A 22,798-nucleotide genomic window follows, 5' to 3' on the forward strand; every position below is an offset into this window, starting at 1 on the left:
TGTGAATATCTCATTATATTAATTATCTATTTTATCTTGCATTTCGAAATTGAAATTTCGTATTCATACATGTTAAGAAAAATTTAATGGTTTTTTATAAATTATTATCATCGTATCACTATTATATTATAATAAGTATACCATGATGCGCTAATAATAGCGGGAAACATTTTGCAGAGGTTTCTTCGCTGCAAAATGACGTAGTTTTGAAGCTTCCTTGCATCATTCCTCAAGAGCTCGTCAACATTCATCTACGACAGCCCTGATACTCGACATGCACTCTCATAAGAGCATCTACCGTTAAATAAGTCTCCCTCTTGTACACGAGGCCGGGAAGAGACGACGAAACTTATATTAAACCTTAGAATTACCTAAGGTCTTTTAGAAATTTCTCCCGAGATTGCGCTTATAAATTTTCTGTGAAATTTTGGTGTTTTCTAAGAAGCCTTAGTAAACATTATATCCATCTAGAAATTATATTGACAATGTTATCCCGTAACTGCAGCCCGCAGTTTCCCCGTTTTCATTTTACAGAAACATTTGTATATATGTATGTTTCGAGATATTGAAATAACAACGTTTTGAAGGTACGATGGAACATGTGTATACTTGATACCAATTCGATGTTGTTTTTCGTCGCTTTCATCATTATCACTTGTCAGTCTTTGCTCTTGTGAAATTTCATTTTGTGACTCTTATTCTTTCTCGAGTTTATCAAAATGCATCCACAAGGTCCTTGTTCATGAGTCTCAACGGATACTCTTGTAAAAGCATTTGCCGTTAAATAAGTTCTCTTTCTAACGTCGAAGTACAAGCTCGCGGAGTAACGAGACTTTTGAGAGTCCTCGACATTAAAAGGCGTATCTCGTACGCGACGTGAGCCGAAGTAGATGAGCAGCAGGCACAGAATATTGCGACAGAATATTTACCGTATATCAAAGAGTTAGAAATCTGGTAATAGAATTGGCGGAAATTTGCCAGGTTCACTGTTTGCCCGTCCGATCTCTTGATTTCTATTGGTTTACTGATTGCCTTCGCGTTGTGAGAATTTTAACTATCGACCGCCCCTGAAATACGCGAAACTTACGGGTAGCGACTCAAACGAAGCCAATAGGAAGAAAATTTCTTTTCTTCACTTCTGAAGAAAATTAGATCACTCTTAGAATCTTGTCTATAATCTTGTCAGACGTTTTAAGCATCGATCTGAGCAAGTAAAGGATGTAAACATGTTGAAAACATAAATTTCTCCTTTTTTCTTCCTTTGCGCAAATGTTTTAATAAGTCTTTATTGTATGCGATATTTCTCTGGAAAAATGAATAAATATAAATCTCGCATTTTTCTACGGATAACTTAGAATTATTCGGAATTAATAGCAGAAATTAGCAGCGAAAACGGTAATAACGGCAAAAGCGTTAATTATATCGAAACCTCAAAAACGTGTTAAATATCTCTCGCTCGCGGCATTACCGTTTTTCTCTCTCGCGGAGTCGTTAGTTTTTAATCGTCGAAACAAGCACACGATACGTTGCGGCACATCGATGCGTACACGAACCTAACTCTCAACTTCCTCCAAACGCGGAGGCGCGCATCCGCGTTTGCGAAAGATAAATAACGCGAAAATCGCATTTGGCCGCCGTCCAAAATACGAAACATCCCGTCGCTCGACAAGGGGTGCGTTATTAAATTCACGGGTCTCAAATTCCCGCGGCCGCCATCCCGGATCATTTAAATCCCTTTTCAGCTAGTTAAAATATCACGCGAATTCCGAGGCACTGCGGGAAAATTATTTTGCACGGAGAGAAATAGGTGGAGATTTCAGTTTCATTTTCATGCGAGGGCGTCACGCATGCGGCGCGTTTAATTTTCTACAAAACGGTGGACCGACTTTATTTATTTCGACGCGAGACATCCAAATTTGCTGCGTGAGAAAAATATGAGCATAGAATCGAATTTATTTAATATCGCATGGATCTCGGATTTTCAATTGCGATGAGAAAAAGATGAAGAAAAATGAAGTTGCACATTTAACAGATAAACAAAAATTTAAATTTTATGTTGCTATTATTTTATTACCTGTAATTATTATTCATGTATATTTGATCCTTCGGATTCTTATTTATAAAATAATTTTAAGAAATAATTTTTTGTACATCTTATTACAGTTTCATAGCTTTGGTATATCATTTTTATATTAATGTCGAGAACATATTATTATGTACTAAATAGCTTCTAATATTAAAGTTATTTTAAAAGACTGAAATAATTTCTAAGAAGATTATACATTAATAATTTGTAGAAAGATGTATTATACTGCACTTCTTTATAAATACCAGCAAAATACATGACGATGTAGAATTTTCCTTTTTCAAAGAAAATAATCATAAAATTCATATTTTTCTATGAAAACAAGAAAGATTCCAACAAGAATGAAAACAAGAATAATTTCCTAAATTAATAACAGAGATAATTATGGTTTTTTACTAATAACGAACCATTTGATGTTTATTTAATATATCCGTAATATATTTGATACAATTACGGATAGAGTTTCCGGAAGTCATCAATGTTGTTTATGTCTGTATGGTTTTGCAGATTATCTCTATTTTCAGTATAAATCTGTTGTTTCAGTTGTCACGCATAAAGGCTATTCGGTTTCGTGGTTAACAACAGCCACTAATGAAGGAATAAAATATAATTAATCGTAATCCGAAGTTCGTGCCAAATAACTTTACACATGTGATCATCAGATATCGCGTATCTCATGTAGATAGTAACTTATAAAGACATTATTTTTTCTTAATCTAAGATATTTATCTTATCTACGTTGCCAATTAATGCGATATTTTCACTAGTAATACTCTAGTTTAATCAATTTAATGGTCAACGGTGCATTTCTGCAATTTATATTTAGAGAAATTTATTAGGAAAACGAGGAAAAATTGTACTGTAGCGTATATTGCAAATAGTCATATCAGTTTTTCTTAACATCTTTAGAATTTTTCTTCACGATTTTCACGATTCCTGTAAGCTCTACAATGACGATTTATGAAAATAATTCAGATACCAAAGTGAAGTTGCATTTCAGGCAACTATTGACAGGTCTGGGATCACTGTTGGGAGCCGTCGCGTCCGGTATGTCAAATGGTTACAGTGCGATTCTTCTTCCACAACTGAAGACAATTTCTAACGAATCTTCATACGAATCTACGGATGCAGATCACTTTGGAGAGCTCAATATTGATCAAGAATCATGGATCGCAGCAGCTGTAGTTCTGCCATTAACCCCGGGATGTTGGACCGGTGGATTCATGGCTGAAAAATTCGGCAGGAAGATGTCAGTGATGCTGGTGTGTCCTGTTTATTTTGTCGGATGGCTGATTATCGGCCTCGCTAACGGTGTGACTAGTTTGATAATAGGTAGACTTCTCTCTGGGTATTGCATGGGAGTCTTGGCATCGATATTTCCAATTTATGTGAGTGAAACAAGCGATCCACTGTTACGTGGCATTCTGCTGGGGGCGGTCAGTTTGACCCTCGCCATTGGTACATTGGCATGTCACGCGATGGGAACTTGGTTGCATTGGCGTACCACAGCATATATCTGCAGCGTGTTGCCCATAATTTGTTCGATTGTTAACATCTACGGAAAAGAGAGTCCATTATGGCTACTTGGTAAAGGCAAGATGGAGGAGGCAAAGCGTTGCTGGATATTCCTTTATGGCATAGAATCACTCGAGGAGTTCTCCCTGCTGGAAACCACCAGACTTACGGAAATATCGAGAAAGAAAACCAAGAAACGATCGTTACTGCGTTCGCTCAGGAAAGCTTGGTCCTCACGGTACTTCCTGAGGCCTTTTGGCATCGTTTGTCTATACTTCTTTACTACGCAGTTCGCGGGCAGTAACGTAACGACTTTCTACTGCGTTGAGATGTTGGCGGACGTTTCGGACCCGGCATACGCGTATCTGATAACGTTGACCATCGACGCGATACGTTTGATATTCTCCGTTCTGGTGTGCGTTCTTCTGAAAATATGCCGCAGGCGCACTATGACGTTCATATCCGGCTTCGGTGTAGCTATCACCATGTTATCTTTGAGCGTGTGTTTGACATTTGATATTGGAAGACCTTGGAGTCCCATGATTTTACTCGTCATTTATGTCGCACTGCTGCCATTGGGACTGATTCCCTTACCCTGGATGCTTTGCGGTGAACTGTTCCCGAGGAAGTACCGTGGGCTCGGTTCCGGCTTAACGTCCGGCTTCGGCTTTATCTGCTTCTTCGCGGTGATTAAGACAATGCCGCCTATGATGGAATATATAAAGGCCGAAGGTACATTCGCCGTTTACGGCTTTGTGGCATTAATCGGAACTAGTATTTTATATTTTGTTCTTCCGGAAACCAAGAATAAAACTTTGCAGGAGATTCAGATGTTTTTCGACAAAAAATCTCACGCATCAAGAGCGCAAAATGTGGATATTCCATTAAATGAGTACATCTCTTCTGATAAAAATGAAGAGTTGAATAAAAAAATATCGCATGATAATGAATGATAATTGTTTAATATATGTATACGGAGATTATAAAGTATAATACATATTTACGTAAATTGTATAATTCGCTTATTTTATATGATGTGAATACAAATCAAGTTTTTAAGACAAAATCGTTGTTCTTTCAGCGTATTGTATTAAGCATAATATAAGGTAAGCGTGTCTGTATCACGTCATTTCTCTTTGTGTTATTTTTGAAAAATTTATATAATATATAAACTGAAACTTGGATTGAGATCTGGCTGGACTTCAATTTGCGACAAAACATATGACGGTAATGTGAATGCACTACCGCAAGCAATTTCGCGGTGCCGTAAGTGACGACGCGACGCATCCTTCGGCCGGATATATTTCGGACGTGCCGTAAAATTAACCGATGCGTCGAAATAATGACTCTGCGGCTGTCAGGACGAAACGGCGAGAGCAATAGAAATTTAACTGCGAACCTTGCCGGACCGTAAAATTGCATTCTCACGTGATTATTGCTCGGACCACTTACCGCAGCTGATGGAAATTACGGTTCGTCGTGGCGCGGTTCGCGTGACGTTTTGCGGGTCGCACAATGACTTAGGCGCGTACATAAGTGAAATATGATGGCAGTGCTGTCGGGGTTATTAAAATGCGAGGAATCTTGATCTATTACCCTTTGTCGAGATTTTGAGGCGATAAAGATAAAGATCGCCCCTGGTTCTCGGTTGATAGATGTGTCCGTTACTGCATATAATGCGTACGCGTAGATATCAAAGTTTCTTAATAGAAATTACACGTTTTCGATTTTAATTCCTACTGTTTTTTTTTTGCGTCACATGCGAATTGTCATAAATTATATGATCGATTATTTAATTTAATAACGACGTGATTAAATCTTGTCTTTGTTACTTAATGATAATCTATAGATGTATCTTTAAGATATCATTACTTCTCTTGATACGATTTCAATCTCGAAGCATCAAAGGTAAGCGCAATAAAGAATCACGCTAAACTTCGATGGTTTTTCTCTTTTTAATTTCATTTTCAATCCTAACTCATTGCCCTCTTTTCTTCAACCTCGCTCTTACTTGGCTCGACTCGCGTTGATTATTGCAAGCACGCAAAGCGGTCGTTACATTATCCTTGCTTCTTTTTACTACAGCCATTTTTGATCAGTACTCTTCTTCGATCAAAACTCAACAATTTCTGACAAGCCATCGAACGGAAATTTTGCGGCAGTGAAATGCCATTCATATTACAATAGCATATATTGCATATATGCATATATTCTTTTTCTTTATTTTTATAATAGTTTTGTATATTAACTAATAAATTAAATAATATGCATATTTATAATTAGCTTATCGAATTAGTTAGTTTAAGGATATTGGAAACGAGCACATTGCTGCCAAAACAAGAAGTGTGATAATTTGAAAGATTTCATGATCAGTGACTGGGAATGAAAAGTCGACGATATCAAACGTGATTTATGACGATAAGGACAATCTCGGCCCAATTTCCCACGCGCGACGTGCCTGAACTGCATATAATCTTCATGAATGCGTAATGACCCGTCGTGTGTCCTCTCCCGTGGCCCATTCAGGAAGGTCTCGTGTAATGGAGGGGAATAAAAACTAGGTGGTCTCTACGCGATAGCGTCGCGCCAATGGCGCTTTTTGCGTCGACGATGAAGCACTTCAGGCTCCTCTTCGATCTACCTGAGGAGCTTAACGGTGGAAAATGCAGTCGAGCGAGAACGTTTAGCACTCTCGATTTGAGACGATATTTGTACTGGCTCAGATCAAGTTCCTACCACCATATTATAAATATATACTGCAATTGCAATTCAAAAAATATTGTTGCAAAATGCTGTATGAATTTTTAATATATCAATGAATTGTGCTCAACACATCGATAAAAAAATCCATTGGGCAACATATTGTAAAAGTAATGGAATTTGCTTTGAAAAAACGAAAGTTAAATCAGCAGTAAAATTTGCTTCGAAAAATGAAGGTTGAATCAGAAGGGAAATAAAATATTGCGGATTAGGGAATTTGTTTGTCGATTTACTGTCGTTTTTCAAATCAAACATCAAATATTATATTCGCAAATATCAACTAAAATATGTGTTAACTTCTGTTACGAAAAGTAATTTTTTGTTATTCTTTTACATTTTAGCATTTACATTTTTTAGCCCCGAAAAAATAATAAAAACTCGAGCTAACATTTATAGTTTCACGCAATGCTAATTTCGCGATAACATGATAGTCGCGTGCAATCTGGCATGGTGATAAAAATATAAGTAGACGATCCCAAATTTATCAGTTGAAATTGTAAGCTTGACGGACTTGCGTGATGTGAGAGTTTACTCCATAAACATTTTTCGCGGTCTATTCATCATCGTCCACCGTTTTCCTGTTTACGATTCAGAAATAATACTTGACATTGCATATTTTGTTGCGACGTGATTAGTTCACGATCTGTCTTGCCATTGTTTGTCTAGAAAATGTAGATTGCTTGGAAAAATTTAGGTGGTTTCTGTTTCGCTCGACGCAATAAAGTACAACTCCATTTGCATTAAATTTTTCAAATGCCGCTGTAAGCCATACTTTTTATCGCGACATCGCGGCATAGTCGCATCGCTTAAAGCATAACCGCTGTATATGCGTGTTTTTTTCCCAAGGGATGTGTGCTTTGTTCGGCTTAATAAATCGTATTTGCGACTATTTATAGTACAATCCCGGTAATCGCGGACTTCTTTTTGACATACGTTTCGCGCAAGGCTAATAAATTGCGATTATATGTGTTGGTGGTTTCCACTCACATTATTATCTTCTGTGCTTTACATGATTTTACAATCGCAAAATTCACATATACAATCTGTCTTTATAAAAAATTTATCATAAACCTTATGATTAATTTTTTTATAAAACCTTTCGTTATTTGTAAGATGTTTTACAAGATCGAAGCTTAAGCAGAAGCATCTCAGTCGCGTGTCGGCAACCTGTCACTTCTGGTAAAAAAACTCTCCGATGTCATTAGAAAATTTATACGAGTTAGAAGACAGAATGTTGATTAAATCCGGATTTCCACCAGCAGGGCTCCGTGACTCTCTGACAAAATTGAAGGCGCGATTCTCCAGCCGCTGCGAGTAATCACGGAACGAGATGGTCTCTGTGAAAGAAAAAGAAGACAGAACTTTATCAAGTTCTAGGAATCCACTGACAGTGGCGGGAAAAGAAAGTAATGGAAGAGTACCGGTTTGCACTTTGGAGCTAAGAAGCGGGAGATAAAGGTTGACCGGTTTATCTTCGAAACAGGAAGGACGGACGTTATCCTGCGATCCTGCTATCGAGAGAGAGAGAGAGAGAGAGAGAGAGAGAGAGAGAGAGAGAAAGTTTTCATTTTAAATTAAATTAAATCTTTTTCGCGAATATCATCTACTGTCCTTTGTTATTCTTTATTATCTGTACCTATATGTGACAATTCTTTGCACTTTTAGTAATTAGAATGTATTTCGAAATGAATGATTTTCTATATTTATTATTTTTCTGTGATTGTTATGCACATTTTGTTTCCAATTTGTTTGGACTTTAAAAACGATAAACTCGATATTCTGACGCCATCGCCTTAGGAGTATGACATATTTGTAAATATTTTTAAACGTGAAAGAGAAATACAAATATTACACTGGATACAAATATTGAAATGGAAATTAAAAGCGTAAACGGAGCAGAAGAAATAACAAATCTTTTACTAGAACAAGAAAACCAAACTTGACGATTTATCCTGACGTTGCTCAACGACGAGATCAACTCTGCTTTCGGTCGCTAACGAAAATGTCGTTCCTCGCATCAGTTCTGCTTAAGAGCATGGCAGGGTGATAAAAACGAACTGGATTTTCCGAGACCTCTTTTCCTCCTTGCTCTTTTCTTCGCTCTTCGTACGGCACCTGCGGTGGCAATAATTTGCAATTTTTGTGAAATGTATACGGAGCCGGAGGTAACGTCGGAATCGACTTTAGGAACAACACTCTGTGAAAGTTTCGTGGACCGTGATGATGCTGTTTGTTACAAAGTTGCAAGTTAACCGGCAGGTAACAAAGTTGCCAGTGTTCTAAATATGACGGCAAAATGATCCAACTTTGTTGTATTGTTTTCTTTTAATGACGCTGTTAACGTTTTTACGATATAGTGTTTATAACAATCATTTCATATATCGCTATGTACAATGAGAATTTACTGTAACTACTGTAACTCTGATTGATTATTCTTTCTCTTTTTGAAAATATATATTTACTTCAATATTTTGTAAGATATTTGTGATTTGATTGTAAGATTAAATTTAATAATTATGAAATAGAATAGACATTTTTCTGTATTCATCTATTGAAAAGATATAGTTGCAAAAGAAGATTTATCATAAAGTAGAATAAAATATACGTACATATTGCTGAAGAAGTTGGTGAAAATTATTAATTTAGTTTTAGTTGTGAAAAATTATACGAATTATACGAATTATTTTATGTGATCTAATTATATGTTACTCTACAGAATTCAACGGAAAGCGACGACGCTTTCCAAGAATTAGAAGTAACGATCTCGGTGCTCTTTTCAGCGTCACGTGCCTCGTGAAATTTTAAGTCCAATACGCGAAAGGAAAAACGTCCGTCTTTACGGGCTGAAATCACGCGAACGAAAGTCCATCATCGATCGTAGAATCGTCGTTGAGAAAGCCCGGAACAGGAAATGATGTTCACCAGCGATCGTTTGAAACTTCATGAAATTCTATTTCGAAGTTGGAACTACATTCGATCCCGAGCCTCAGCTTTGCATAAAATGATAGCATCTATACCGCTAGGGATATCACGCTCTTCCAATATTTGATGATGTTTGTGATTATAAAATGATCAGACATTGTTTCGTTTGAGTTTCGGAATTTTTCCGAATGTTTTCAACGCTTGAAAATTTCCTCTGATAATATCATTCATCAGTAAAATAATAGAAATATTATTTTTTAAATATACATTGTGGAAAAAATTTTGTGCTTGAAAGAGATATAAAAATTTATTTTATAAAGTTAATTGTAATATTTTTTTAAATATAAGTAGTGTTCGTATCATGCAATATTTATGCAAGATTAAAATTTTTAATAATATGGAAAAGACAAGTAATATTTCGTATAAACTTAATAATTATTGGACTTAATAATTATTGATTATAATTAATCTTCATGTTTGTAATTTAATAATAGTACAGAATATAATAGTACAAAAAAATTAGATTTCAAAAGATTATTTTGATGTATTAACTTGCGTAGTCTTTAAATATATAATGCAATTCATATTGTATCTTTTTTGCGTGCACAGCAATCCTTTGGCATATCATAAACTTTCCTCTTGCTCAGAGGAATCAAACAACCCTCGATGAAACAATGGATGATTTAAAAGTAAAGAAGGAAAAAAGATGATAAATCAGACTGATATGATGAGAAAGCTGCGCGAAATAATTTGTGGTTTTCATCGTTGATATATTCCACGCGGAAAATAGGAAAGGAACCGCATGTAGGTAAATCCCTAAAAAAGGAAGCATTTCTGAATTTAAGCTCAGAAAATTTATCGGTGATACATTTCCGCACCGTTCCAAAACCATGTGATCGCTTGCGGGAGTTTTTACAGCGACGGAAAACACAGGGAGTTTTAGCTCGCGACGCTGCAGATAACCGAGCTGTGGCCAGACGAGGCTGGAATCTGGAGCATAAACCGCGTACGTGTATCTATGTCCTTAAGGTACCTTAAGGCGCTTTCCCGCGATGTTTTACGAGCAGTCGTGTGTCATTGCTACCGTCGCCGGGACAGTCTTTCCCTCACATAACCCCCCGTACGTGCCACGTAACAGTGTTTCACGATCGTGTTTCGCAGCGTCTTCGGTTTACCGAAAAGGCGATGTATCAAGGAAGAACACCGGGGGTTCAACTAAACGATGGCTTAAACTATCAAGAAGCTTATTCGGTCTGTCATTCGTCACGTGACTAAGGCGAGAAGTATATATATATAAGCCCCGATGTTTCTTTTCTCATTTGTATTCTTACATTCTTAAATAAGACGTGAATACCGGATACGTCAAAATTAACAATGGATACGTGAGCCATATTCCTTTAGCTAAATATTGTTAGATAAGCCTGGCTCAAAAGTATGATATTTTATTGGATAACATGCTGATCGAGTTTACTTACGGGAAAAAGTGGATTTTTCGAAACGGCAGTAGGTGACATCGAGGATGGCAAAAGGTGCGATGCTACTCTTCTCGACATGCAGATCAGGCACGTACCAGGAAGCATTGTACTCAGCTTTATCTTCACCGAGAAGGGTTTCGTCTTGAATATAAGATTCTCTAATACATTTTTATCGCAGATGAAGCGACCGCTATACGGACGATACTTGCGCGCTCCGTGCTGTCTTTTCAGCAAAATGTTTTGTCATGATTTGTATTCAGAAGTTCAATCACGTATCGATTCTCGGAGGACTCCCTATACTTTTGATGATCAACATCGTTTATCGAGAAGAACCTTGTAAATTGCTTCTTGATAAGGAATCACTAAGTGTTTATTCCGTTCATTGAAATTTAATTATTTAAAATTTTGTTGTTTTGCTTTTTATTCTATTTATAATGCGCGTTTGCTATTGCTCATCACGCTCACGGATAAATAATGAAATTTCCGAAAGCATCTAATTAAACGAATATTTGCAAAACAACAGATTTATTCTGTATATTCATTTTATTATTAATCCCCTTTATGCCATTTATGCAAAGTTTTTAATGAATTTAATTTTTACTTATGAATATTAAATAATGCCAATTTTCTTGCTAGTTCTCACTTGCCTTGCCTTGTCGACACTTATGTCAATTAATGACAATTAAAGCAGATCAATCAGCGATTCTGCGATTTAATCCATTCATTTGTTAATCGATGAAATAAAAATTATTATAAAACTATGTTGACATTATTTTCGATTATTAATTCTACTTGGTTATTGATTATTGCTAATTATCAATTATCAAATCCGAATGGATAAATTACATCAGCAAAGGAAATCGTCTAAGAAGTGGCGAGACGGAGATAGCCACGGGAAATTACAATGGCGTGCTCCTAGTTGAATATCAATGTCCTCGGAAGTATAGGAGCGCCGTTCACTCGCAATTGCAGTAATCTCCTGGTAATTGCCTCCGCAACCCGTACCCATAGATATAGCTACAGTCAGAACGAACCTTTGAATTTCCGTTTGAAACTCGCTTCTTCCTTGTTAATTCTAAAATCTGTTTGTTGAATAATTTGTAAGATGCGTTTCCTGATGCGATAGATTTATTTTTAATTTCTTGAGACACATACGTACATCCGTTTAACTAAATTTTTGATTACAATGGTAATTACTTTTTCTGCATTTTCTTCAATGTATATTTGCGGATTCTGTAATAGGATTTGCTAAAATAAACGCTTGAGGCGAACGATTTTCTAAAGAATATCAGATTTTAAAATACGATAAGTATTTTTGACGCAAATTGATTTTCGACACGACAACTCGACTTTTCGTGGAAACCATGTCGACGTCATTGAAAGTCGTCGTTCGATCTGGTATGTGGAAACTTGCACCTACACGAAACGCATCCAGACGAGAAATCGTGGTGGAGGACTCTCAGACCAGCTCTCATTGTTAGTCGGCAGACGCGCGCCAAGAAGCACGCCAAAGAGCCGAAACATGAGAACGAATTTAAGGATTCGGCCGAGTTAATTTTCAAGCTATTCAATCACTAGTTATAATAAATTTTCTTTATATCTTGTTCATTGTTCCTTATTATGTATTTAATTATTTCTATAATTTTAACTGAAACTCTAAATCTTTCTTGAAATAATAAACAAGACGTTATAACTGTGATTGTAAAGAAAAGTAGCTAATTTTAATTTTAATAAAAACTTATGTTTATTTATGTTTTTTTTTTTACTAGATTGATTTTTTGAATAATAGTTTTTTGTAAAAAGAAATTTTCGTGCAGCAAGAGATTGCTATTATGCAATGCGATGTTCAAAAATAAAATGATAAAGTGACATATTAAATGACATATAAAAAAAAGGAGCGCGAATGTACGATGCTATCTCGATATTTGCTTTGCCGAGTAAATTGGCAGAGTTATTATTTTATCAATTTGTATACAAAAGCAACTACGGGGAAAGCGATATACCCGAAATTCAAACCGATATCATATGTCATGTCTCGATAACGTGCACGTCGGCATGTCACTCGAAAATTCCATTCTCCAATTAAAACACGATAGTAAAACATGCAGTTCTTACCATCGTTCATTTAATAGAGAAACTACCTCTCTCGGCAGATCCTTCTAGACAATGGAGATATATTTATATATGAACAATCGCTGGACAACTCTTCTCTTTACTATCTTTGAGACCAACGCATTCACAACCGATAGCCACTAATAAATCACGCAAACGAGAGAATCACAGCCTTTTCATACCTTGTCTTCGCATAAAAGCGCTGTGGGCATACAAATGATATCAAAGTGATATCTCACTTTGGTTTTATTCCGTAATGTTTTGTGTTACATTTCCGCTGACATAATTTTTACGTTATTCCTTGTTTTATTATTCATATTCTTTACAGTCTTTTTTGTTTCAGAAATTATGTATTTATAATCTCCATTCCTGCTTTGTGCACCATTTATTCTTTTGACGTTTTTGAAAATGTAACATGTTAAAGTATAATTAGCATTAAGACAATAGTTATTATTTTTGTAATTACACACATTCGTCTTTATTATAGTTATAGTTAGTTAATTGGCCGATAGTCGAATATAATTAGCATGTTAATTAATTTGTAGAGGAATAGAGAGATAATAATCGCGTATTACAACAGGTATGATGATACCAAACCTCTCTTAGTTACAAGCCAATCCCTGGGAGATTTCCCGAGATTTATCCAAAAACGACACATAGATGTTACTGTTCAATTTCAGTTCCATTTATAGATTAGACAATCAATTCGGCTGGAGACCTCGGTTTTGCACCTCTGATTCGGCAAGAAGCTCTACATCCAGATTGAGATTTCATGAGACAAGGGCTTAGATTTGGGATTTTGTTGTATTTTCCGTTATTTTCCCTTCTCTTATTTTTCTAACATATCCTTTTTTCTTTCTCTCATCCTTTCTCTCTATTTCTACTCTATTTCTACCTCATCATATTATCTTATATATCAGATGTTAAGAAAGATTCAACATTCTTGGTAGAAAAAAAAAGCGAGAATAGTTGTGTTGATCAAATTTTTCAGTTAAAAGCTCCCTAATGCTTTGTAATATGCATGTGATATCGTGCAAATCGCAGACAGAGTCGTTTCCTCCCTTGCCTTTGTGAAGAAATTAGAACGTAATAACGATGCCATTCTCGCTTGTACCGGCAAATCGGAATGAATCTACCGCGTTATCGTACACGTGCCGATGACTATGCCACTCGTACTGGCGGATTCGATTGAGCGGACGCATGCCTGACCCGTCCAGGTTGGCTTTACGAGGCGGCTTTGTCGTGCCGAAGATAATCCGGGTATTGTCGGCCCGTTGATGTTCGCGGTGCTGGACCACGCCGGCATCATTGTCGTGCGTTGCCTTTGTGCTCAACCGGCAATTTTAAGCCGGTTATGATGCCGTGCTTGCCGTCTCGCTGACGCGTGGAGAATACTGCCGATTCCGCGATGTGCACACGATCGTACGTACGCACATACACACGGAGAGAACAGTGCGTTCGCCATCACGGAAAGGCCATCACGATTGTGCGACTCAATTATCACGATCATACATCTTCCGTTTCTCTCTTTTTTTTCTCTCTTGACCCCTTACGATAGGGCGCAAAAGGACTTTTTTGTGCGAGCTATCAATTAAACCAGCTGCAATGACAATTTATTCGTCTCGAAGAAATTATTTATAATTTTTATTGAAACTTGTATGTAGATCTTAATCACGCGCAAGCAAATTTACGATTGTCTCTGATAAACGTTTGAATTTAATAATGTCGATTTGCATTACTTTGCGTTAATCCACCGTTTCTTTTTACCTTGCTTTCTCCCCTGTTTACATTTTGTTTCCATCTGTTAATTGCACAAATAGACGGACAGGAAATGATATTTCCTCGAAAAAAATGTAGTCATATATTTGTATATGGTCTGCGATAGCCGGAAACAATACAGCGATACGGCTATTAACAAGCCGGATTTAAAATTTTCACGCGCGGTCGGTCTCTCACGGAGGGAGGCCCGTTCTTTCCTTCTCCCCCGAATCGAATCTCGTAATTCTTGATTGCCACCGCGCGTCTCACCGCGGTCGATCGCGGAATATTTTGCGGCACTTAATGGCTCTCAAAGCGCCTTTCAACGCGCATATCGTCGAGTGGCGCGCGCGATGAACAACATGGTGATTTTCACACAATCGTTCCCGGAACACAAGCGCCTATCGCCGATCACTGACATTAGTAGGCCGTGAATCAATTTGATAAACCGTTCGCACGTGTTCCGGCCGATTTAGTTTATCGCCGCGTATAATCGCGCTTTCGCCGATCGCGGGACTCGGCGCAGAAAGCGCTCCGCTTTTCACCATTACCATCACCACCACACAGAGATTACGTGATCCGGACGGTAATGCCCGGTTCGCTTATGCCTTGCATCTAATATGGCATAAGTATCGGGAATAACGTCTATTTACATCCATTTTGCAAGTTCTTGTACCTTGTTGCTGGATTTGTAAGCGTATGTCTCTTCTGTTTCTATATTAACAAAAAAAGTCCAATCTTGGCATTGCCAAATCCGCATCGATAATATTCCTATTTCGATTAGTATATTTCTCGCAATATATTTTGTAGCAAAAATGAAATATAACTGTAGATGTTGATCATTTTATCAAAGTGATTGACAAAATTGCATAGAAATTAGTTGAGAAAATGAAGGATCTTTTTCTTCAAAGATAATATAAAACTATTTGTTTCTATTTGTCGTATTTCCTTCTTTAAAAATAAGTTTATTTTTCGATATATTTATTTATTCTTGAATAAATTTGACACATATCTTTTATCTCCTCTCTTCGGTAAACGTTCAATCATCTGCCTGCTGTTCGCTCGCGGTGAATTCAAACCGTCCACAAATCCGCACTGGAACTCCAAATATATCCAGAATCCAGCGTTGAGCGGGAAACCTTTGTAGCCGGTTCGGTTGAACCAACTTTTCCTCGCCGCAAGTAAATACATCTACGACGTTCGACGACCACAATCGGCCCCTGTATATCTACACACACGTACACTTACTTGTGCATCTACCCACACTAGCCCGCGAATTTGCCCGTTCGCCAAAAAAGAGATTACGGCTTATACATATATACATACATCCACACATATTACGGAAGCATCTAAACACATGCATACACACACACACACACACACACACACACACACACACACACACACACACACACACACATCTGTGTATGTGCGTTAGTACATATATTCAAACCGCGCGGCGTATCGAAATTTTTCCGCGTAAGCGGATTAACCGCCGACGGAAAAGGTGGAATATATACCCGCAACTCTGCCGCTTCTATACGACCGTATAGCGAATGGGATCCCATTCAATCCCGTGTGGAATTCGAGCCCTGCGCAATCTGAAATGCGATCGAACGTCGGAAGCTTAATATCTTTTGCCACCCTACTTCTTGTCCACGTCCTGCCGTCTCTCTCCATGTGTAGATCTCCTCGAAAAATGGATAAGCCGAAAGAGAGAAAGAAACATTGGGAGAAAGATGAAGGATCTACCGAGGCAGATTAGGGAATCTTTTTCCATCAGGATTCGGTGCTTTAGGATTAAGCTCAGGATTTCGCTCCATATTGTCAGCTTAGCTACGAAATTGTTTTTGTAGCAAACGTAATTTTTCTGATAGTAAGCATTTTACGATACGAATGTTTTTGATCATATTGATTATACGCATTTTTTGTTTCTTGTGCTGAGATGGAAAAAGAGACCAAATGCCATTTGGATCGATAGCCGTTAAAAACCTTTAGAAAAATCTTATACTTTCCTTACTTAAAAATCGAAAATTATAAATCACGTCTTTCGGAAAAAGTTTAGAGAAATCAATACGAAAAAGCTATTCGGATATACATCGTCTCGAGAAAATAAGTGATACACATACTTTGACGCTGCGAGAATCCTCGCAACTTCACAGTAGATTGAAATTCCTATTCTGTGAAAATGGTGCTACGGTTGTTGCGAATAGTCTGCTGCACATAAAAGTCCTCGAATGGAGTCTCTCTTATAATAATTTTTTAAAAGAATGCAGAAATATATTATATAACGCGTACAAAAAAAAGATTCGCGAAAATTCCGACGTTGGTATAAAGTTTTCGGTGGACGCGCGCGTAACATAATTTGTAGTAAATAAGTACTTTTTACATTTTTTCGGACGGCGAGTAAGAATGAGGTTCATGAACTCGAGTGCTGCTTGGTTGTTCGCTTGGTTGTTCGCGCGCAAACGTGAGTTTGTCCACGACTCTTTTCTTGGGTAGGACCCACGAAAACTGCCTGCAGCGGTCCGCAGGTGCAATTAGATGCGGCAATAAGATAGCCATTAATAGCCGCCACGACGTCGCGTAATTATAGTGATCGTACAGAGTAGAGTCGTAACCAAGCCGGAGCCGGTTCATCGAAAGTTGTGTTGCCAGGGCAGCTGGGAATTGCTGCATAAAAGTCCACACGGGGCGCTAACATCTTGCCCGAAATTGCAATTGTTCGCAAATGGAAACTATAATATATTATACAATACTGTACTATATTATAATATATTATACAACAGACAACTTGTTCATTTTTATCTTACCACGTGTCTCAATAATACAAAATATTAAATATTATTTATAATTTTTTAAATATTTTATTTTTTAAATATTTTATTTATAATATTAAATATTTTTTTAGGATTATCTCCTTTTCTGTGTTGTATAATTATTATTATTTCTGCGTATGGTCTTTTGAGAGCATTACGGCGCATATGCATTTTTTCGAGTTGTGCGTGAAAATATGCATTAGCACATTCCAATGTGATGGCATCCGTTCGACCTAACGAACTGCTTAGCCGTACTCATGTTTTCCAGCTCGGAAAATTCATCCTTCCAATGTTCTAAGAAAATCGAGTTTAAATTACGTTTGCACGATTTTGCGGGAATTCTGTTCACGATATAGTGATAGCAATGGTTTATGGATAGCAATGGATAGCAATTGTTTGTCGGGAAATGTCAAGCGGATAAAAGTTACGTCGTCACCTCTTTTTTTTTTTTTTTTTCCAAAGTGTTCTCTTTTTTTAGTGGAAGAAGCGTCTCTGCTCTTTTGGTCGACCTTTCTATCTAAAGGTATATCCGCTACGTCATATTATTTATTGTACGTACGAAATTCTTTTCAAAGCCGAGAGTCTCGAAAGACTCTTCTCCATTTTCCGGCCGCGTTATTGAATTCGCCCTCGTGCACTCCACGAAAACACGCACACGTTCTGCCAAGCGTGTATGAAAAACGCACAGGCGTGTCTTCCATCTCGCGCTTGGTTATCAAACATTCCGGGACGCTCCGATGAGCTCCGAATCCATTTTGCATCGCATCTAGTTTCTGGATATTAATCATTCCATTGTTCGAAAATGTTTCAAAATTATGACGAAGCTACATGTTGCGATAATGATAATAATGTAAAGAAATTAATGTTATATTGCGAATTTTAATTTAGCGCAAAGGACAAATTTGCCGCGTGATAAATTTTTGAAAAACAGCGGCGCCACCAGCGGAGAATCCTTTGCCTCTAGCCAGTCAAGTTTTCATAATTCCCGGCAGCTCTTCCTTCCGCGATAAATCCTAAAGAAGAGTCCCAGGCTCTCACGCTGCTGAAAAGAATAGTCGTTCGCGAGGGGGTCGTTTCCTGTCCTCTCACGAAAAAGATAATGCTGCTTTAGCTCCGGAACACCCGGGCAGCCGCGTTGAGGGTGTTTCATTACTTTTTCGCGGCTCATTGTTCCAAAGCAGCGTGGAAAACGCGTCCGGCGCCCCGCTTTCTCTCATTCGCGCAGCCGACCGCTTACGTCTCTGCGATATAACTCAAAACCCGAGTTTAATCCAGCTTCCTAGGGACCGACTGTAGCCGACTGGACAAAGTTATTAGTCGCATCGACGCGCACGGCGAACTCGCGACTCGCATTCAACGTCTGGGATTAGCCGCTTTGTATGCCGAATCTAGCTCCTCTTGCTAACTCGGCGCGGCGTAACAATGAAATTTCGCTGGCGCTGAAGCTGGGAATCCGAAGGAATGCGACTCGCCCGGGAATTGGGCTAATTCTCGAAGCGCAAAATCCGATATGACTGCTATGTCAAAGTGGCACGGCGATATAACTTTGCCGATCGAAAGCGGAATCTATCCTTCGTCATGACACGTCGTAATCATGCATCTTCGAATCATGATTGATCCTTTGCTCGGTTGGATTACGAGTTTTTTTTCTCGTAAGGATATCGAGCATTATCTCGTCGTGCTTCCGAATTTTTTCTCGTACATTTCGTACATTTAAATAGAGGTTCCGCTTTATCGCCGCTTTAGAGATCAAAGTCCTCTCCAAAGTTTTTAAATTTGAGAAGAGCGGAATACGATCTACGGGCAATACGTCCCTTGGGCCGGTCGATTTGCATTTTTCCTGGCTGCACGTTCGCCAACGAGTGGGAGGAGAAAGAGAAATGAGGGTAGGTATTCCGATATCTTCCGATCTCGTTTCCAATCGAGGGATTGCAATAAGAGGAGTCGCCGTCGTCGCTTCTTCCGGTAAGCAAGTCGTCGCGGTGCGCGACTGTGCTTTCGCGAGAGCATGAGACTGGCGGAAGACATACGGGAAAATGCCGGGATGCCTGGGAGGGACCGCGGCGAGTTACTCTAATCGAATGTAAATGTTGCGGAAAACCGAAGCTCCTTATCCGGTTCGGAAACCGCGCTCGAGAAACGATATCGCGGTCTCCGAACAATTTCGCCGACAAGTAAGAGGCAAATGCGCTGTGCATGTCTACGCAATCCAGAATCAGACTGCAAAATTGCATTCTCTCCATCTCTTTCTCTCGTTAGATTTATTATTTTAATATACCGCGTCTATCACCGCGTGTATATTTTACAATGAAATAAAAACGATATACGGGAATAAATTCTTGCGAGAAAGATTATTTAGACGTACATCGTTTTGCACACAGGTTTGAATTTTTTAAATATGTTAAACAATTATTCTTATTTTTACAAAAGATTGATATAAAAATCCTTTTTTCGTATATTTATGGAAGACTATATCGATGGAATTTTAAAGATCTTATTGAGTATTATTTTTCTATTTTTTATGTTTTGAAGGGATAATTTTTGTTACAATAATAGAGTTTCTCCATATCTTTTCGAATCAGCTGGATCGCAATTCGATGTGTCCTGCATTGCTACTCTAATTCTCTAACAGTCTGCCCTTCACGCCATAGATGTTGTTCAAGAGTAAACAGCATTCTATCGAGAACCGCAAACATTTACTCCTACGAAATACACGTTGCGTCTCTTCAACTCGGCTTTCGCCTCTAAATTTACATTCTATTTCATGCGGAAAATCGTCACGGTGAAAACTATTTTATTATTATTATTGTGCTTGACATTTTTGATGCGTATCTTTGAAGTGGACAGAAAATAATATTAAAGGAAAAAATATTAAAGGAAATTTAAAAGAGAACATGTAATTAGAGATATTTCGTTGTTTACAAAGCGTTGATAATGCTTGTAAATTTAGTCACAAAGAATAGTGAGAACGAAATTAAATAGCAAGCTTGTGGCGAACAACAGACTACACAGAACAATCCATTCCTCGCTTACTTTAAAAAGAAAGTAATTATACTATGTTCATGTATATATGTGATTATAAAATATGTCACAATAAAATGAAAGAAAGCTATGGCGTTTCATTTACGCTATATTGCAATATTTTTTACGATCGTCAATTATTTTGATAGTATCATATTTTTACAAGAAATGAAATTTCCAAACATCCCTCCGAGTTACTTTATATTTAAACATTCTTTTTTTAACTGTAACGTCTCTAACTGCAACACAATTTTCTATATGAAAAACACATGAATTTCACGAACGGAAGAGAATTCTATTAAGAAACCTGAAACAGCTTTCGGCATATTGCATCACTTTTTTATTTATAGTTTTAAATTTCATCTATCAACATTTTGATAGAGTATTGATTTTTCATATAGTTTTCTTTCTTATGTTTTGCATTTATATTGATTTTCTGCCATTTTTATATTGATTTCTTTTTATGTATAGTCTCCTTTTGACATTTGAAGAAAACAAGCCTTATATTCTTATATTCAAGCCTAAAATAATACATATTTGTATTGAATTGAAAGACATGAGCAACATGAATGTCCAAAATATTTAATAGAAAAATTATTAGAAGACTCTATATATAAAATAGGTAAAGTATAATTTTAAATTAGTAATTTATTTGAAAAATTTGTTTTATTGTGAAACTAATGTTATATAGAAATTTTATAAAATTCATTTTTTATTTGAGAAAAATTTTATGAGAAAATTTTATCGAAAATTTTTATCTTATAGCAAAATTATAACAACCGATAATCTTATCAATAGATCATGATCAAGTAACTATCATAAAAAAAATAATGATTTTGCTTACGGCTGGCCATCGGACATCACTTATCATGTTATGATCGTCTAGATGGGTTCGAGATGATTTATGCCCTTCAGCAATTTAAAAATATTACATGCCGTCGTCGAAACTTTGTGGTAAAAATAAAATTTACAGCTTTTATTAAGCGTTGAAGGACTTAAAATACCAATCAACTTCAAAAATACTTCTTGACATCTTGACTCTTTGATCGATCAATTGTCATCCGGAAAGGGAATGATCGTAGAAGAAAAGGAATCTAATCAAGACGTTTAATTTCGTGCCACACGTAGAATCGTCAATTCGTGTACGTGTACGTGAACCGCCTCTGAGTTAATGTCCTCTCGCGATTGATTTCATTCTTCTGGGAAGATCCAAGACGCTTAATTAGAACCTTCGCTTCTTCGAGATGATAAGAGGAAAAGAGTTTGGTGGGACAGACAAGGGCGAAAATCTCCGTTTTAAAGAGACTTCTTCGCAACGCGGAAATTCATCTTTCTCTTGAACCGGTAAATAAATAAAGATATTATTCATAGAGTTCTCTCAATCGCATCGTGATAACGGGAAATCCGCTTTAATGCACCTACCTTTTCATAGATTTCCTTTCAGACGAAGTTTTGCGGGACAAGGTGGACCAAAGAGACTCTTATTATGCCATTATACATCGCGATTCATTCGCCGTGGCACTTCAGATACTCAATGTCCTCGCCTTTAGTTTTTATATCGTGATAAAACTACGAAAGCATAGAAGCGCGTTTCATCACGCTGTCATCATTAATCTTTTCCAAGTTTGAGAGATGAAAGTTATGACATATAGTTTGGAAATGAGGAATGATTATACAATAATTTATCGTATATTTTATTAATTACAATAATATATTTTTATTATATATTGTAATCAATTTCAAACTTGTTCGCATGAGAAATGAGCTTGTATTTCTGTTTCTCGTAATGAAACGATCAAATTACGAGAACCACACCGCATGTAAAATATTTCTCCTCTTCTCTTTTCTCTGATGCGAATATATCGGAATTCAGTATCTCAGCTGTATTTGATAACAGGATCCAAAGTTATCCTATAATATACGCTTCTAATAAAGCAACCGGAGCAACGGCCTGAAAGCGGTCGCGTTCTGCTAATTGAGAGATCGTAGGAGTTGAATTCACGTTATCCACTGGAGAACTAACTAAATCAGCCGAATCGATCGACACGAGAAACGATGTTCGCGCCGAGTTTTTGCACCTCTCCTTGCAGGAGTCAGCATTTCACAGCGGGATGGAGAGAAAGAGAGGACGTCGTTTGGTAGATGCCCATTGTCCTGCGGGAGCATTTACATTACACCTGAAAATTGACTCGTGGTCGAAGTCACGATTTCGTTTCTACCTCGTTGCTACCTGGGCCTCCTTTCTTCAGCCAACCGATTCCGAGAGTGTCCTCGAGGAAGGACGGCGAATTCGTGGAGCGGCTGGAACTAAGGAGAAAGGACAAGTAAGA

At 37.5% G+C, this 22,798-nt stretch overlaps 2 protein-coding genes across 2 annotated transcripts in view; both read left to right on the plus strand.

The window, feature by feature from the left end:
• Window positions 1-22,798, plus strand: part of alpha-Man-Ia (alpha-Mannosidase class I a) — a 557,932-nt gene that overhangs the window by 140,875 nt on the left and 394,259 nt on the right. The window lies entirely within an intron of this gene.
• Window positions 2,734-5,538, plus strand: LOC105422382 (trehalose transporter 1-like protein). Its single transcript, XM_011631736.2, has one exon. The coding sequence runs from the start codon at window positions 3,037-3,039 to the stop codon at window positions 4,552-4,554; it is 1,518 nt and encodes a 505-aa protein (XP_011630038.2). The 5' UTR covers window positions 2,734-3,036; the 3' UTR covers window positions 4,555-5,538.

The sequence above is a fragment of the Pogonomyrmex barbatus genome, unplaced genomic scaffold, assembly GCF_055798465.1.
Source record: "Pogonomyrmex barbatus isolate J1 unplaced genomic scaffold, ASM5579846v1 scaffold20, whole genome shotgun sequence".
In the NCBI taxonomy this organism is placed as follows: Eukaryota; Metazoa; Arthropoda; class Insecta; order Hymenoptera; family Formicidae; genus Pogonomyrmex; species Pogonomyrmex barbatus.